This window comes from Parasteatoda tepidariorum, chromosome 1, assembly GCF_982258835.1.
Source record: "Parasteatoda tepidariorum strain Cologne lab strain chromosome 1, Ptep-v5.0, whole genome shotgun sequence".
NCBI classification, from domain to species: domain Eukaryota; kingdom Metazoa; phylum Arthropoda; class Arachnida; order Araneae; family Theridiidae; genus Parasteatoda; species Parasteatoda tepidariorum.
This window is the reverse complement of record NC_141755.1, coordinates 31,322,674-31,342,222: the sequence shown is the minus strand read 5'-3', so window position 1 is coordinate 31,342,222 and position 19,549 is coordinate 31,322,674. Positions and strand designations below refer to the sequence as shown.

General features: G+C 30.5%; 1 protein-coding gene across 4 annotated transcripts in view; it reads right to left on the bottom strand.

Moving 5' to 3' along the window:
* The window catches only part of LOC107445098 (uncharacterized), a 35,726-nt gene that overhangs the window by 10,093 nt on the left and 6,084 nt on the right, over window positions 1-19,549 (bottom strand). For 3 of the 4 annotated variants that reach the window (XM_071180045.2, XM_016059428.4, XM_016059432.4), the window contains exons 5-22: window positions 19,190-19,506; window positions 18,272-18,531; window positions 17,811-17,870; window positions 17,527-17,722; window positions 15,360-15,560; window positions 13,878-14,216; window positions 13,177-13,471; window positions 10,968-11,135; window positions 9,668-9,821; window positions 9,164-9,296; window positions 8,930-9,090; window positions 8,266-8,396; window positions 5,776-7,834; window positions 2,723-2,820; window positions 2,485-2,627; window positions 1,524-1,680; window positions 851-1,197; window positions 28-147 (exon numbers count right to left, since the gene is read on the bottom strand). In XM_071180045.2, the coding sequence (XP_071036146.2) occupies window positions 28-147; window positions 851-1,197; window positions 1,524-1,680; window positions 2,485-2,627; window positions 2,723-2,820; window positions 5,776-7,834; window positions 8,266-8,396; window positions 8,930-9,090; window positions 9,164-9,296; window positions 9,668-9,821; window positions 10,968-11,135; window positions 13,177-13,471; window positions 13,878-14,216; window positions 15,360-15,560; window positions 17,527-17,722; window positions 17,811-17,870; window positions 18,272-18,531; window positions 19,190-19,506 (5,339 nt within the window). The remainder of the gene's footprint in view (window positions 1-27; window positions 148-850; window positions 1,198-1,523; window positions 1,681-2,484; window positions 2,628-2,722; window positions 2,821-5,775; window positions 7,835-8,265; window positions 8,397-8,929; window positions 9,091-9,163; window positions 9,297-9,667; window positions 9,822-10,967; window positions 11,136-13,176; window positions 13,472-13,877; window positions 14,217-15,359; window positions 15,561-17,526; window positions 17,723-17,810; window positions 17,871-18,271; window positions 18,532-19,189; window positions 19,507-19,549) is intronic. The other variant, XM_016059431.4, reaches the window with a different exon arrangement.

Sequence of the window (19,549 nt, the reverse complement as noted above, 5' to 3'; positions counted from 1 at the left end):
AACTAAATAATACAAAACACAGTATACCTTAGTTGGTTGGTTTTTAGCCTGTCCACCAAATTTATCTAGTACAGCATTTTCAGCTTTAAAATTCTTATTCTCAAACACTACAGTACACATTGGTTTGCAAGTATCAATTTCTGTAACCTATTTAAAAGACATTTCTTTCATTAATAGTAGGAAATTAATTCAATCTACAGCAGGAGAAGTCAGATAAAATTTAAGTTCAGTAAAACTAATTACTGTATAAGTTTAATCATATAATGTTAGAACATAACATATTTAAAGATAACAAGATAAATTGTAGAATTTTAATAAGATGAAGCTGAACAAATCAATAAAGAGAGTGAATCCCCTAGGACAGCCGATCCCATACGAGCTAAGTAAATCTTCTATAGGGAAAAAAAAAAAACTGTTTTGAGAATTTAAAAAAAATTTGTTTCATTCAAAATAAAAATAATTTTGCCACTGATTGGCCACTCATGGAAAGTTTATTACTTTTTATAGTAAATTGATGAATCAAACAGTGCAGCAGGATTATCAAACTTGAATAATACCTGTTCTAAAAATTGCAAAAATAAATAAAAATTCTAACTGGATTTTAGATTGCCTATATTGAGCCTACTACACATTATTGCACGTCAGTGTTTATACATTTACGTTGCTCAGCTTAAAAAAAAATAAAAAATAAAAAAAGAGGAAAAATGAGGAGAATACTTGGATACTTTAAGGGTTAGGGCACCCAAATTAAATTAAATGAAGGGATTAAACAGTTGATAAATTACGATAAATTCTCAGTTTTTTTTAAAGATTGTATTATCAATATAAAGAATTGATTTCTAAGACTTACCAATTCATTGACTTCGTTAGAATCTTTTTTCCCAGAATTAGTAGAAGCAGCAGCAACTATTTTGCAATCATTACTAGGCGATGATCGCTGTGAAGATGCGGCCGAGGCATGTTGATCACTCACATCAATGCCACTGTCGTGCTGATCACTGCGATCGAAACTATTAGATTTTGATGTTGCAGCAAGATTTTGAATTTCTGATGACCCAGAAGATGTGCAAGAACTAACAGTAGTTGTAGTATTTATAGAGGAGGGTGGATTTGAAGTAATGACAGAAGGCTGAGTACACAACACATGATTAATAGGCTTTTCCCAAGCATTCATTGCCGGTGGGGCTGGCGAGGAATCTATTAAGAACAGAAATAAGGTATGTTAAACTATATAAAACACAGATGCCAAACTGAGGACTTGAGGCATGCAGTTACTTTGTGGTTGATTCACCACTTTCATTGTGCCTAAAATCATTTTTTCTAGAAATTAATTTACTTATGTAGTTTTCGTTCCTCACATGTTTATAATGCGAAAGTATTAATTAAACATATAAAATTATACTTATCCACAAAATAACAATTTCAAAGAAAAATTACAAATCAATAAATTAAGAGCTATGCCAATCTGCTATTTAAAGATTAATGTTAGAAATATTGAAATGAGAAAAGCATAAAATACTAACCTTTAATTGATAAAGTTGATGGCTTAGTAGACAAATCCATATTTACATCCCAAGCTGTTGTCACACTTGTAGACTTAATATTTTCTCTCTGCTTAGCAAACCGTGGAGGCAATTTGCTTTGTCTTGAACGAGACCCATTTTTGTTTCGTGCAAGAGGCTATCATAACAAAAATTATAAATAACTTTTTGTACGTAATTTTCAAGCATACAAAATGACAAATTGAATTTCAAATTGGCAATTCGAAGAGGTTCCTGTTCAAGACGGGCATAAATGTTTGGTGATAAATAAAAATAATTAATATTATTTTTAATTAATTTAGGTAGTCCTTTGGTTTAACCTTAGATCAGTTTCTTTCCATCTCATTAAAAGTTGAGATTTCATGGTAAAAGAGAGGAATTCTTACTTTTAACACAAATCAGTCACACATTTTTTGCACCATCATTGACAAAATAATGCATTATACAGATGAATTTTTATCATTAGGCTACTGGTTATTAACTGTGAAAAGATGAGTGTTGCGCATGCAGATAGATGTGTTGATGTTTTAAGATTACAATACAATTCAAAAGTGGGAGAGAGTAATTTTGTACTATGCAATAGTGAACAGGTGAAAACAATTAATACGATTATTACATTCGATTATTACAACAAAGACAAATTTAAACTAGGAATATAAGGGATATGCCATCAATATAGTGCATCAGGCCAAAATGCCAGTATTACAATTATTGCAATTATATTACAATTATTTAGTAGTAAATCCTAATTTAGCCTTGTACTAAAATATAAAAAAAAAAATTGGTATTAAATAAAGAGTTAATTCCAGATAACATAATACCATATAAGTGACGCTTATTTTATCTCAATAGAAGTTACTTTTAAATAAAGTAAAAAAAAAAAAAAAAAAAAAAAAAAAAAAAAAAATGGACAAGAGATTGGGGAACAAAGAGAAAATTTTACCTCTTTCTTCATTTTTTTAACATCATTCTCAATCATAACTTTATGTCGCTTTTTGGAAGTTACTTCTTGAAAACCATCATCAGTGCCACACAGTAAGTTTGGATCATCATTTACTTCAGGATAATCATCGATAATTACAACACCTTGAAAAAAGATCATAGTGAGAAACAATGTATAAAAAGAAACCATTTCTAGTTCATGCACTAAAGGTAACAAGAGGGAAAAACTTAAAACCTACTTGCATAATTATTCAAATCATATCCTTCCAAACCACCTGTTTTTTCCTTTTCAGTTTTAGGGAGTTTTGGAACAGAAACTTCCGCTTTAATACCTTTTCTGAAATTCAAAGTAAAACTTTTAACATTTTATAAGGCACACACAAATATTGTACAATTAGCTTAAAAAAGGAAAAGATTATCATACAGTCAGCAAATTCCTGAAAGCATCTAACTCAAAATGAGATTGAACTATAATTTTATCTAAGTAACATCTTCTTTCAATAAAGGGTAATTTGCATAATAGGTTGATTATTTGATAAAGAATATCATTGAATAGCATGGCCAAATATTTGGAGAAGTTGACATCAATCATAGTAATTTTAAGTGTTTGGAAGAAGCGCACCACAAGTAACATAAATAACATTAAGTGAATAATGTTACTTATAAACTGGACTGAGTGACTTGAAAATTAACTTGCTAAATTTTCAAATTTATAATTGTAAATAAGCCATTCCATGTTTGGACTGATTTTTTTTAAAAATATAATGAAATTCGGTGTACATAATATGGAGTTTTTTCAACTTTTAGATTTTTAATTTAAAAATTCCATAAGTTATTGACTTGTGGCAATCTGAAATTTACATAAAACACTTTCAAACACTATTACAAAGCAAAAGAATTGATCTTTCAATCAATATCCTATTCGACTTTCAGGTAAAAAGTCAAAGTATAAACATGACCTTATCTGATATTGAACAAATCAAAATATGCATTCTTAAAAGATGATTTTTTAAAAAATAACTGTACCTAGAATAATAAAAAAAAAGCGCTGATATTATATTTCTATAACTTCAATCAACATTTGCTGTTACTTTTCAGCCAATTAACCAAAAATTTTAAAATTCTAATTTATCTGAAAGTACAAAGAAACTATCAATTATATAAATTAGTAATTGTGTAAAGCTCTCAATTATTTTTGTCAAAACCAAAAAAAAGAACCTGTATTTAAATGCCATTCAAGAGTTTTAGCTATTATAATAGCATTCTTATTAATCTTCATTGAAATATATGCTTTTGTTTAAAAAAATATGGCAAAATTCAAAATTTTTAATTTTTTTCATGAAAAATTATAATCGAAAATATGATGCAAAAAATAGTAGGGTGACCTGGGGTAATTCCTGATCAAAAAATGCAAACATCTATTTTGTGAAAAAACTATTCAAGATAGAATTTTAATATTTTCTGGAAGTTTGAGGCTATATGAGATGAGTCCTATGCTACCTTCTTTTGTTTGAAAATCTAATTAGAATTTAAAAGATTTTAAATTTTTAGTGATCAGGAATTACCCCTTCTCTTGATCATTTCTGGGGTAATTCCTGATCACTTCTGGGGTAATTACTGATCACCAGTTTTTATAGTAAATGGGCTGTTTAAAAATAATTATAGAATGGTAATTAACAAATAAGACATTAAGATCAAACAAATAAATAAAAAAGATATTTTTAATCAGCTATTAAAACATTTTTATCTAAAAGCAGGAATAAAGATTAACACTTCAGCTCTGGCAGCAGCTCTCACACTGAAATTTTCATTTTCAATCATTAGAAGAAATTTGCTGTTTTTGCTTTCTAGAAGCTTGGTATCCTTTTTAGGCTTATAATTTCTCACCATATTTATATTAGGTTAATTTATCAACTTAAAAATTATTCTAACAAAGTACACCCATAAAATTAAGATAGAAGAAAGGTAAGACAAGCTAGAAATGGTGCATATCAGAACACATTTGTCTTGTATACAGTTAAAAACAAATTTTGTGATTATTGTTAAAATATATTTTATAGTTGTTCCACTTAATAAATATGAACTGTTATTTAAGAAAAGACAATTGACTATTAGTTATTTTTTATACTATTTATAAGAAGAAATGACAATGATCAGGAATTACCCCAGTGATCAATAATTACCCCATCTGTAGGGGGCAACATTTGATACAGTTTCCTATAATCAATTATAATGTTTACAGTAGATGTGAAATAATTAAGCAAAAGCCTACACTATTTTTATATCAAGGAAAAAGAAAGTAACTCAAAATATTTATTATTAAGAGAAGGAGGGGGATCTTTGCAGAAATGTGCACATTTTGAAACCCATCCTTGAAATGGAAAACACAGAAAGCATTTTAAAAGATACTTATTTTGTTAGATTAAACAAAAAACTGTTATTAAGTAAATGTAGTTATACTTTAGTAAAGTGAACAAGCATTCTTGTCTATGTCTCAAATTTAAAAAAAATATTATTTTTTTAAATAAAACTCAGGTGATCATTATTTACCCCAGAAACAGAGTGATCATGAATTACTCCGGGTCACCCTATAGCCTACAATTCAAAATCTTTTAGACTAATATTTAATTATATAATCTTTTCAACTAAGTATCTTTTTTTTTTTGCATAGAATTCACATCGGATAAATTTTTTGATAATTTTTAAAATTTTTTAAATTTTCTTTATAATTCCTTACGATATGGTAAAATACACAAAAAGAAAAATTAACATTTAGTGGTACAAGCTTTGGAACACTCTTGACCAAACTATATTTCTGAAATTGCAACAACCCTGCATATTTTGGGGGTCAGAAATCCGAATTCGCCGAAAAAATATTTTTATTCAGAAAAGGAATACTTTTATGTTTAATTTCGTAACATAAAATATAGTCTACACCAATTAGCATATTTGAGGTCATCCCCTCAAACCTTTAAGATTGAGTCCCAATAGAAAGTGAAGATTCTATCAGGGTGTTCCGTTTCTACTTTGCACACTGTTTTAATTGTTTGCACCATATAAATCAACTTAGAACATATGATTTTTTTAAAGGTAAAAACTGTTAAAAGCATTTTAACTGGCAAATTTGTTTAAAACAATTTGTTTGTTGCAAATTTGTTAAGCACTTTTTTCTATAAAATATCAATAAAATCTAATTAGTTGGACAAGAAAATAATTATACATACAACTGACTCAGTTCAGCCTAGTTCTTTATTTTTTTTAATAAAGAAAAAAAAATTTTTTTAAGGCTTACCTATTTGTAAGATCAGTTAGAGCAGCCTGTACTCCATTTGGATCTTGTAACTTAATTTCGTCCATTATATACACAGCAGTAGTCGCTTCATTTTTTGTCGGAAAAGCACCAGTTTTAGAAGATTGATTTCCACTACGACCATTGCTGTTCCGATTGACATTGCCAGGGTGACCTGCACTACTGGAAGGTCTTGAATTATTACCATTGCTGGTGATAGGTTTTCTATCACCACCAGTGTTAACAAAGTTACTATTTTGCCTACCTCGCATAGAGTCCCTAGAACGATTATCACGAGGTAGAGTGTCTCTCTGACGATTTCTATCACTATTATGTAGTCCACCACGACGCGAATCATTCATTCTGCGGTTTTGCATACCTTCGTTAACAGGTCGCTGACTGGAAAAACTTTTCCTCGTAGTTGATAACCCTTTATCTCTAGCTTCTTTTTTACGCACATCATCTTTATCATCTTGTCGATCACGCCGATCAGCAACATCACTACTTTCTGAAGCAGTTTCCCATTCCTCATTCCCTACATCAGATAAATTTTCCTTGCCACCTTGCCCTAATTTCGCCATTGGGCCACCAGGACCTTGATATCCTCCCCCGCTACGGCCTCGACCTCTTCCTCTAGTAGGCTGTTCATATTTATCATAGCGCCGCTCATGCTTTCTTTGAAAACGAGGAGGTAACTGATCATAACGACCCTGTCTACGCTGTTGAGGCCTTTCTAAAGAACGGGATTTGCTGGAATCTTTAGGATAAGCATTACTTGCATTCTCAATAGAAGTAACATTTGACTTAAAATCTCCTTGACTGGATTCATTGAAATTTTCTTCTATTATTTTTTGATCTTCTAACTTTTCCTGTTTATTGCTTCCAAAGCCAGCTCTGGATGGCGGTGGCCCGTAACTACTCGGCCCGTGCCTGACACCACCTCTTCGAAACGACAAAGTACCAGTCCCTCTTCCTCTTCTAGTAGGTTCACCCCGAGGAGCAAAACCACCCTTTTCTTCTTTCAGTTTTTCAGTTTCGTAAGGCTTTTGCTCACCACGTTGATTATTTTTCTCTTTTTTATATTTATCACTTTTCACACTTGTTTCTTTAATTGCACCAGATGGATCATTTATGAAATTCTTTTCTTCTAAAGATACATCAGTTCCTTGATATTTCTCAGCCTGGGCACTTTCAGTCGTAGAAGCACTAGCTTCATCAACAGAAACTTCACTATCTTCATCCTTAGAGCGTAAATGTCCCAACTTGGATTCTTCAACCTCAGAACAAGAGGTGTCATCACTATGCTTATCTTTCTTGTCATCTTTAACTTTATCTCTTTCTTTTTGACGGTCAAACCTAGGACCCCTTTCGACTCTAGATCTACGATATTCACGTTTACCACGGAAAGTTCCACCAGACGGATGGCCTGAGCTTGGCTGCATACCAGTAGTCCCATAGGTGCCAGACCTATTATTACTACCTCCACGAGATCTATTATTATCAAAACGGCCATTCCCACCAATACTTCCAGTTGATTGATTGCTGGAAACAGATGCATTTCCTCTAGAACGAGAATTAACACCCCTTTCTCTACCATCGCGTCTTTTATCCCTATTTTGTTCATTCCTTACAAAGGAATGATCATATTTTTCAGTTCTAGGTTTTTCTTTGTCTTCAGATAATGCACTAGATTCTTTTTTAGGCATTTCACTAATATTTTCATTTTCATTCTTTTTAGGAATGTCCTTATTGTAAGTCTTAGGTTTTTCATATTGTTGTTGCTCAAATTTATTATCAGTATATTTGTCACTTTCTTTTTGGGAACACTCTTTTAACTTTTCATTTTTTTCCTCCTTAGCATCTTTGTCTTTTTTCACACTTGTTTCAAAATCACTCTTTTTTGTAGAAGCGTCTTCTTTTGGAGATTCTGATTTCTTTTCAGGAATCACAGGAGTATTAGCAGCATTAGATCTTCTCAAAGTCGTCAGATTTTTTTTAGGAGGCCCAATGCTCTCTATTTGCTTAGGCGTGATGGGTGGAGGATGTGGATACCATTCACGTTCTAAAAAAAAGAAAAACTTATAAATTTTAATGACTTTACTTAAAACTATACATATATAAACTTATTTATAACAAGGACAATAATATTACACTAACATAAAAACTTTTCTTCCTTCATAGTTACTATATTCAAAATCATTTACAAAAATATGTAGTAATTATTTAAGTTTAAATGGTAATATAAATGATAATTGAATAATCATGAGGAAAGTGCACAAGAATTTTAAATGTTGTGTTTGAGGGAAATATTTATTTCAAATGGTCAATAGAAAATTATATTAGCTGTTCATTCAATTATCAAATAAGGACGACTGTACATGCAATTGCATGATTATGTTTTTTACTTACTTTTTTAAACAGTATTAAATTACATGCTTCTTGATCGCATTAATTACAAATTTAAATTATTTCTTCATAAAAAAATAAAATTACTTTTATTTTCTGCAGGATAAGGAGTTTCACCCCAATCAATGGTGCTTTTTTCTTTCTTTTCTTCCCTGGAGCTTCCGCCTCTCCTTTCTCGTTCTAATTGAGAACCTCCAAATTCACTATGCTCTAAATACCTGGAAAATTAAATGTTGACATTTGTTAGGATCATGAAATTTATTGTAATATTGTATATATTTAACAGCTTTGATTCTCTAAATCTTTAAACACCTTTCAGCAAATTTAATTTTAGCTAATTGTGTGACAAACAGCTTTGGCTAAAGACCTCAAATAATAATTGCTACGATAAAAAATTTGAATATTTGCTGAAATGAATTTAGAATAAAATTAGCACACATTTTGTAAGATAATAAACGGTCAACAAGGATCCATTAAAATTCATTAGTTTTAAGTTAGCCAATTTGTCATATCAGCAAACAATATAATCATTTGTTATAATCAAACACCATAATATTATTCATTTTAATTTTAGAATGCTTTTAACTAGAAAGATGTTAGGAATTTTATAGTTTATACAAACTCTTCAGTTATTTATAGAAAAAGGTAAAAAATTTATTAATGTAAATTGAAATCAGTAAATATTATTGAAGTAAAATTTAATATGTTCATATTTCTATTTAAATTAAACAAATTAAAAATTTCAAGGTACCTTTCATCTTTCGTTGATTCTCTACTAGCTCGGGAATCTCTACTATCCGGCCTCTGGGGTCTCTCTTTATCCCACCTTTCTTTTTCTGGCCTCTCATACCGTTCGTTTCTGTCTTTCATTGGCTTTTCACGGTTTAGCTCACGAGAATCATCAAAAACACTCTAGAAAATCATTTTGTAAAATAAGATTCCATTATTTAATAAATAAGATATGCTTCAGAAAAAATTCACTTACTCTTTCTTCATATTCATGTGTGTTTGCCCACATGTTAGATTTGCTTCTTTCTTTGGTGTCCCTGTTATCAGATTTTTCTTTGTAAGAGTCTCTGCCTTTATATCGATAATCATGATTTTCATATTCTTTGTCTCTGTATTTAAAAACAAAAAGAGTTTTAGCAAGATAGTTATGTTAATAGAAAATCTGTCAATTGTAAATTTACAGTACCTCTAGCTAAAAGTATTTAACAACTTAATTAATAATGATTTAAAAAAATTAATGAATGAATATTAATCAAATATTTTTTCAATATTTATACATAATTGTTTGAATATCTAAACTGTAACAATGCATTAAACAAGCAAAAAATAATAATACTTGCTTATTTAATTGACATCCTGTTTTTTTTTCCTCCTTTAAACTAATCAATATTGGATTTTATGGAAAGCATAACTTAAATATTCAAATTTTATGAACAATAAATTGAAATTAAGAAAATGAATCAAAGATTTCAAAACAAACCTTCTTTCTGGTTCTCTTAAATGAGTTTCATAAGGTTTGTCATCTTTTTCAACAGTACCTCTTTTAAATTCATGTCTTTGATCAAGTGCCTTACTTGAATCTTTTTGGTCAAAGTAAGGTTCATTAACTGAAGGAGAGCTCCAACTTTCATAACCTGTAAATTTAACATACATTAAAACACTAAACTAAATAATTACTTTAGTTTATTATTGAATTTACATTTTAGTTATTGAAAGTTTTTTCATAATACACAATTTTCTAACCGAACAAGTATAGAAACTGGTTTATTTGCAGGAAAAACAATGCATGAAAGGATGTCGTTAGATCTCACAAGCATGGCTGCCAACTTGTTAAAAACAAAAATAGGAACACAAAGCATAAGCCAATCAGAGGTAATTGTGATACTAAGCGAAAAACCCTGAAAATTTTATATGCAAAAAAATAATATTTATTAATGAACTACGTTTAAAATTTTACAAAATTTTTTGAATCAACATTTTCAATTAAATTTCCTACCAAAGAATACACCTTTATAGTAACTAATGCAAAAAAAAAAAAAAAAATTCTTAAAAGAATGTGCTTTTAAAATCACATGAATATTAATAACAATGAGTAGTTCTTAAATCACGTATAAATATGAAAATCTATGTTTGATATTACAACTGCGTAAATATAAAATAAGACATTAGATAAACTCTCGGGAAAAAAAAAAAAACAATTGCGATATTGGGTTTTAGAAATGTGCTATTACAAATCGCAATGTTGGAATCGTGATGTACTCTTTACATTTCGCAAATATAAATCACAACGCATAATTAAATCAGATAAGCATGAAAAGTAATGATTGATATTAAAATAGAATGAATAAGAATCTCAATATTAGCAGATAGCACAACAGTTCCAAATATTCTAAATGGGAAAAATCAGTTAAATCAAAGGAATGAAATTGGTACAAAAATCATGCATGCAAACTGAAATTTAAAAAAATTAGAAAATTTCATCGGATTTTAAGTTCTTGATTTGCATATCAGAACATTTTTGACCTACAATTGCACTTTCGGAACAAGGCTAAAAAATGGAAACAAATACGATTTAATCAGAACAGTTGGTAGTTATGCACAAGCCACTAGTTGGTTAAATAAGTTCTTTCATTATTTATTAGTAAAGCCATAATAATTATATTACTCTTCCATGTCTTAATGGTATTGAGTCAATACAAATATTTAGTAAGTCTATTTTGTAAGTTTTACGTATTGCAGTAAAGGTAAAATTAGACAAAGCATCAAAAATAAATATTTACCAGCAACATTTCCTTGTCTTCTGTCTCGGCTCCAATAATTTTCATGAGATTCTCTTTCAAATCCTACAGATTGGTCTGGAATGCAATTATCACTCTCATAACTATCTGAAGCTGAACCTTGACTGGTGGAACGTTGTCGTGACATTCCTTTCACATTAGGAGACATACCTGTGTTTAAATATATAAATTCAATTTAGTTTGAATTCAGGATTAAAACAATTTTAATATATTAGGAAGCTAAAATTTAAAAAAGCTATCATAAAGACTCCTAAAAATTATATAAGTGATCACCATATCGCTCCTAATAAAAAGAAGATTTTTAGAGCTTATTGACAAAAATTTTAAATCCTCTATAACCTGAATATTTTGATCTGAATTAAATTATTTTGATAAAATACATCTGGTCTTAATAATTCTAGATAATAGAATTCACATTGAAAGTAAATTATTAATATAAACTGCCAATTTGCTAAGCCTGGTAGCAGAAATTACATTGTGAATCTGCAGTCCCAATTTCATAAACTTAAATTTATATTAGACTTCAAGTCAGCCAGAGATTATTTTTGTCAGAAATCAGATTATATCAACAGATATATGTATATTGTAAATATAAGATATTTCAATATTGTATCTAAACACTTTGTCTTAAATGACCAAGTGACTTTTTTTTAAAAATACTTTTTGTCCTATCAGGATGGGCTTTCCAGGTGGATTTACACATAACTCCAGGATTATTATTATTACTTTTTTTTTAAAGTAAAATTACGATTGAAAACAGAAGAGACAATTCAGGCACTTTCCTTAGGGTGTCAAACTCCCTGACAATTCTTTTACCTTTTTTTAAAAATCTTTATCCTGACGCTCATGAACCATGTCCTATGCAGCGTACTGTCAATTCAGTGTTATAATTCAGATGGGTTTTAATAGGAAGGGTAAAAGGTACAAAATAAAGAGGAGAGACACAAGGAGAAGGCACAGTTGTACGTGTATATAGTAAACATAAAAAGAAATTGAAAGAAAAAATATTAATAAAAGAAATAAACTGGCAGAATTTGTCTTTTGTAATAAAATGTTTATTTCAAAAGACAAAATTACACTTCAAATGTAAAGAGAATCTGCAGTGTTCACTGCCATGCTGGAGGGTTTCTGTTACTGAGGTATTAAGTACAGTGCAACCTCGAAAATCCGGACTGCTGGGGGGTTTGGAAGGTCCGGATTTCCGAAATTTCCGGATTTTAGATACCTTACTTGAATTGATAGAATTATCGAAGTTTCGATTTCGCCAGGCCGATTTCGCGATTGATCATGCGTGTGTAGACCTCCGACGCCAATTTTAACATAAATATACTCTTTAAATAATAAATAAAAAACATTAAAAATTAAACTTTCGTCATTTTCCCCCGCAATGGATCGTTTAGATAACATAATATTAGCAATTAAAACTAAAAATATAGGCTTAAAACGCGAGCTGAATTTTAAGTTATAACCGAAACAGATGTTTCTAGACTAGACTGTACCAGCTGATACTAATCCTTTATTTGTTGGGGGACGAAAGAACTTGTGCCCGCTTCCTAAGCTTCAAGGTTAAGAAAGAACCAGTTTTCTTTCATCACAAGGGGAATAAACAAGGAGATGGAAGAATTCCTCCTTCTGAGGGGATTCCCCTTCAAGAGGAGGGGAGGGGGATTCCCCTTTGTATTCTTTGTTATCCATACAGAGCTGATAAGAATGACTGGAATTTCCTTATCAGCTATGAGCTTTCATTCATTCTCCACTTCTACCTCTTCATTTACTGCTTCATTGTTGCAAAAGAGTTGTGGGATTCCCCTTCAGGAGGAGGGGATTTCCCCTTATATTCCTTGTTATCCATACAGAGCTGATAAGAATGACTGGAATTTCCTTATCAGCTATGAGCTGTCATACACACCCCACCTCTACCTCTTCATCTACTACTTCATTGTTGGAGAAGAGTTGTGGTTTTGCATTAAAATGTTTATTTTATGCGATTTTTTTAAAAATTTTTCTTTTGAAATTTTTTTCTGAGGAACTGGACGTATGAGTCCGGATTTTAGAGATTTCCGGATTTTAGAAGTCCGGATTTTCGAGGTCGTACTGTATTAAAATAACTTGTTGGGTTGTGAAGAAATGTCTTGATTTAAATTAAATATTATAAAAAAAACTACATTGTTGGAATTAAAATAAGATTTACTTTGCATTTGATTGACATAAGGAGTATGAGATGTCCATCCAGTTTCGTATCCAACAGGTAAAGAAAGAGGCTGCTGTGATTGGGCACCATGGCTTGCACTATTTCCTGAAGGAACAGGTCCAGAACCAGGACTAGTTTGCCCGACTGACTGTGATCGCATGAAATGACCAGAGCCACTTTGAGTTGAGGGCATACTTCCAGGTTGTTGGGTTTGCTGTTGCCGCATATATTCTGCAGCCTGTTTTTGAAAACGTGGAGGAACATTCTTTTGAAATTGTCTTGAAAAGTTATAGCCCTAAAACAAAACAAGAGATATTAAAGTTACTTCTTAGTATTATTACTTATTAGTAGACTTTAACAACTGCAACAATTTTATAATCAATACTACTACCGAATTGCTAATATTAGATCTAAGAAGCATATTTGGAGGGGAATTTTTTTTTATACTAAGAAAAATTTTGACATTAATTATATAATGGTTGTAGAAACTTAAACAAATGAGTAAGACATACTTACACCTACTTTAGAGCTTTTTAAGATTACAGAAGCTGAGGTCAACAAACGTATTCTAAGTTTTATTATGCATTAAATATATAATAAGCAGTGTGAGAAATGAATGGGTTAATAACTAAAGGCACTTAGAGGATATTATGGTCAATAATAAATTTAGCTTATAAAAATCTTAGTTGTATAGTAGGTACCTGATAATTTGGTTGAGAACGATCTCTGTCACGTCCATCGCGGCTAGGTGGTTTGTCATCTCGACTCTCACTACTATGCCTAGACCTATCAGTTTCATCAATGTCTATATCTTTCTCTTTATCACACTTCTCAAATGTCTTTGCTTTTTCTTGTGCACACTGTTTACTTTGCTCATAATGTTTCTCTTCTTCAGCCCTCCTTTGCCTTGCCCTCTCAACAGTCATTGTCATTTCTTCAGTATGCTGTTTTCTTCGTTGGCGCCACATTTCATCATCATCAGCTACTGATGAACGTGGTCCACCAGGCCTTGCAGGGCGAGGAGGTGGGTAGCTACCATGCTAAAAATAAAGCTTCAAGTAAGTATAAAAAAAAATCATATTTATTAATAGCTTTTGTGCCACATAATGAAATGATTTTATATCTGAAACATTCAAATTTCTTCTTTCTTTTAGGATTTTGGAGAGCTATATTTTGACTCATTTAAAAATTAGTAAAATTTCATTAGTGACAATAATTTAGTTTTGACATACATGACTCATTACTCATTAACATAACTGCCTACAGGGAAATGAAAGACAGTACAAAATAATGTAAATTTCATAACTATAATAAGAAATATTTTAGACACAGGTAATTTTAGAGATTATTGCAGTCAAAATAAAAAAACTATATTACACTACAAGCAATAAAATGACTGCAATAATCTCTATTCGGGACTGATATCAAATGAACTAGAATGCAAAATATATTTATTCTGTCAATAGTTTTGAACAACAAGAGATATTTAAAACATTTTAGATAATAAAAAAAAAACTTCACATAGATAACTGCAAATGAGGCTAACTTCATTATTTAGCAGTAATACTTATTTAAATACTAAAACACGAAGAAAGCAAGCAAATAGTTGATGAAATCTAATTAGTTTTACAGAAAATCTCCTAATTATCAGAAATTTTCTAGAGTGCGCAAAAACCAAGAGAATTTAGATTAAACCAGTAAACCAGAAAAAAAGGTAAACTCCACTAGTCTTCTAGAAAACAGTAGTGCGTTAGATATTGTGATGTTTTAAATTATGGAATTTAAAACCCATACCATAATAAATTCAGGTTACACTAGAGAAAAATATCTAGTAGAAATACCACATAATTTTGATCTTAACCAGACAGTGTGGTTAATGCCAGAGAAAAAAAATATATATATGACTTTCATCAGACTTAGGCTAAACTATGATCCTTATACTGAGACATAATTATTTCAATATTTTATTTAATCCAAAACAAAAATGAACTAATACTTTACTTTAAATAATCTGTCTGTATAGATTTAGTTTAGGTGCAATGAAATTTTTTTATTGGCATAAAGCAACTTTATTTAATAGGTAGGTTATAGACAAAAGAATAAATACATTACAACTCTACTTTGTGAACCATATAAAGTATCAACATCTGTTTCTAAAATAATTATAAGGACTATGTCCTTACTTGAATATGAGGTACTGGACCAGCTGCCATTCTTGCATGGGGAGAGGCATATGCCGAGCCAGGAGGCTGTGGTGGCGGGCCCCTGTAGTCAAACGGTCGTTGGGGTGGTTGATTAGGTTGCCACTGGCGTTGCATTTCCATATTACTCATGGAAGATGACCTACCTTGAGAAGGTTGGTTCCAAGACTTCCACCTTTCATCCTATTTAAAATGGGTTGGGGACACTTATAAACCCAAGAAACAATAGGGGTTTTTATAAACTCAAATTATAACAATGTTTATGAAAAAATATACTAATTCCTTCCTACGACTGAACCAATGTCTATTAAGTTTTTAATGATAGTAATTATAAATTCAGCAGTGACAATAATATAAACTTGAAATCCATATAAATTAGTTTTTTTTATTGTTTTTTTCTTAAATAAATAATTATAACATTTCTATACCACTGCTTTTATTTTAATTTTTTTAACCTAGAGTAATTCTCTTCAAATAGGCTAAAATTATGTAAATAAGGGATATTTAAATTTTTTAAAAAGAGTTATTTGATTAGTTTGAAGATATCTTCATCACATTGTCTCGTAAGTTTAAAGTATGTCTTAAAATAAATATTTTTGACCCACGAAACCCTTAAATGTGTGAAATCTCATTACTTCGCTTAATTACCACCTGACAATACACAAAACATTTCTTACAATGCCTTTCTTGTTTATTTCTTATCTTTTAAAATTAACAATTGCAGCGTTGTTGTATGCATTAAGTTATTTTGGCTTTTTCGGCCTTCCAATAGCGACATTGTGTCAATTCTATTTAGAATGCTTCAGATTGAGGGCATTATTATTTGAGTAGAAATAGTGTTAAGTTCTAACAACATATTCTGATAAAACTGCAAGGCAAATTACAGTAATATGGGAGTATAACTCAATGGATGAACAATTGGATGAGCGCTAAGGCGGCAGCCATTCCCTTTTTCAAAATAATAAAGGTCATTTAATTTCAAAAATATTTTTAATAAGCATTTTAAATAGTCTTTGACAGCATAGTTACAGAACACACTTTATTTATGGAAATAAATTCAAGAAGTAAATTTCATTGAAAGGATGGTACTTTTGTAATTCATGAAGCTAATTTATATTCTAAAAATGTACTAATAATTGCTATAGCATCCCCTTAATGCAGTGTTTCCCAAAGTGTGGTACGCGTACCCCCAGGGGTACGGGAACAGTTTAACGGGGGTACGTGTTCTTATGCGAAATATCTTGCAAAAACTATAATTTCATAAAATTTTATTTAAAAACAAAGCTAGCCATGAAAATTTACGATTACCTATTTTACTATTGACTATTTTTTGAAGAGTTAACAGTTAAAAATTAGTGGTGTCAACAGCCAGAAGTGATTTTTTACTTTGGTGCAGTTTTTTACAGTGAAAAATACATTCATTTTTTTATTAGTGGTACACAGAGCTTTATGAAAAATTTAAAAAGGGTACACAAAAATCATAAGTTTGGGAAACACTGCCTTAATGGACAGTTCAAAAATATAGATTGTTATTTTAATTTTATTTGTTATTATAACTTTATTTGTGGGTATATACTTAAGAAACAATGTTATTTTCTCATTTTTTTCACTATTATCCCTTTACAGTAAAAAAAAAAAGAGACATTTATAAAACATTGATTCTATTTTTTTTTAAAGACAAGTTAAAAAAAATACTTTCATTTAACTTTATTTTTTAAAGCAGTTAAGGGTTGACAGGTACTTAATCAGCCTATTTGTAAAGAATGACTCCATTAAGGTACTAAACTGAGTTCAGGTTACGACTTGGTTGCCTATTCAAATAGCAAAACAGTTTTCAATATAGTACTCATAAGAAAAACAGAGGAAAAGGGATATTCACACTTATTTGTACACTTATATTCACACTGTATTAGAAAAATTCCATTAAAAGTATTTAAACATTCACTTAAATGCGATGAGGCTAAATTTAAATACCATTTGGGTATGTAGAAAATTTTTCAATACTCAATAAATTTTGAAACCAAGTAAAAGGGTAAAAAAAAAAAATCAGCTCAAGCATGCAACAATAAAGTATCCTATATAGTTTTGAAAAAATTCCACATAAACCTAGGCTAAATAAAGTATGCTAAGAATAAATGATATAACTCACCCTTTCTTTCTCAAAACCATCACCACGCTCGAAATTCCAATCAGCATCTTGTTCACTTTTTTTATCTCCTCTGTTTTCTCTACTCCAATCAGATTCACGCAATTGTCTACCTTCCCTGTCACGTTCAGATTTTTTCTCTCTATCTTTTTCATTTTTGACACTACTATGACTTTTCAATGGCTTATCATCACCATCCCTGCAGAAGAATAGAATAATTGAAATGTATAAGTCACTAACGGAGATAGATAAAATATTCATAAGTAAAATATTCTCATAATGAATACCTTTTTTCCTTTTTTTGATTAACAGGGGTATCTTCATCATCACTAAAGACTAATTTTGCACTAAAATAAAAATGTATAAAATTTATTTAAAAAAAAATGGTTAGCATAAACATATATATTATCAGACATGTGATTGAATTCAGAAATTGTCAAAGCCAATTTGTGAGCATACTATGAGACATTAATACACAAAAAGATACTCATAAATTTTTTAATCTTTGAAATTACGGAGATGACCCTTAAAGATAGCAAAATTTCATTAACATGTAGATTAATTAAAACGCTTAACATCTTCAATAAAAATTTAAGCTTTATTTTTAAAAAAAATATTTTTAACAGGTATACTGTTGAAATGGTGTACAAGTGTTTTATTATATTATTAATTCAGGTCCGTTTTTTAATTAATATTATTTAAAAGAAATTAGGTCAATAAAATCCATTTCAGTACAATAAAAACTTACTTATAATCTATTTCACCATGAGATGTTGCCCATGTATCTTGTGTGTCATTTTGAAGTATTTCATCAAATCCCTTCAGAGCTTTTTCAGTGATAATTGCAGCAGGGCGTTGATATGCCTCTTCTTCGGCAAGAGGGCGTACTTGTTGAGGTCGTCTGTTATCTGAGTAAGGGTAGGGTGGACGAGAGTTTTGTTGTGCAGCAGGTGGTACATTAGTAAAATTTGAAGGGTATCCAGAAGGATAAGAATTACGTCCTAACATCTAAAATATATATAACCCATGTTTATTATACAGAATGAAATAATTTATCATAAATGTAATTTGAATGCAATGATAGATTAAGAAATAAATAAAACTTAAAAAAATTGAATCAATTTTCGAATGCTTATGGTCTCGCTTAATTCTTTAACAATGCATAAGAAAATTAAAATACATACAAGGAAATAAAATGATGTAATGACAATAAATGTAGCTATACACAACTCCAGAGCTTGAATAGCTCACTTAGTGCAGAGTACAGTAAGCTTCCTAAAAGAGGCTTTGTCCATCTATCTTTCTCCAACACAATGCAAAAAATAGATAGCTCTAAAAATAGACAGCTCTTGTAGACCATTTTAGTCACAGGTTGCTGCATTGTTTACTTGCGTTGGATACATCAATTAATACTCAAGTAAATATTTTAAATGTTTCAATTCAACTCATAAATCACTCAAGTCTTAAGCAGAAAATTATAAAGTCTGATTAAATACTATAAATGTATTCAATCAGGCTTTTTTCAATGAATTATACAAAATTAACATTATTCAGCAACATTTTTATACTACTTCCACTTACATAAAATTATCGAAAACGACTTTAAATTAAGGAAAATAATTTAAACTTCAAATTGCTAAGATATAAACTAAATTTAAAGACTTACAAAAGTGGGCATCATTCCTCTAAACTGTGGAGGCATGCCCATTTGACTTCCCATGGCATGTCCTGGAGACGGAACAGGCCCAATAGGTGGTCCACCAGAGGTAGAGCCAGAAGGAACATTTCCTATGTTGCCACCCGCAATAGGGGCACCTCTAGGAGCAGGATATTGACGATCTCGTATGTGAGACTGTGAAGACAAAGGCTGGGAATCTGAAGGTTGCTGGGGGCCGTTCACGCCACTGCCACTGCTCTGTTGCTGGTTTCCGACCGAACCAGCTGGTGGCTGTTGCAGTGTGCCTCTTCCCCAGCTGCCTTCCGCTAAGGAGAGGAAAAAAAGATTATATTCTTTCCAAAATTTAAG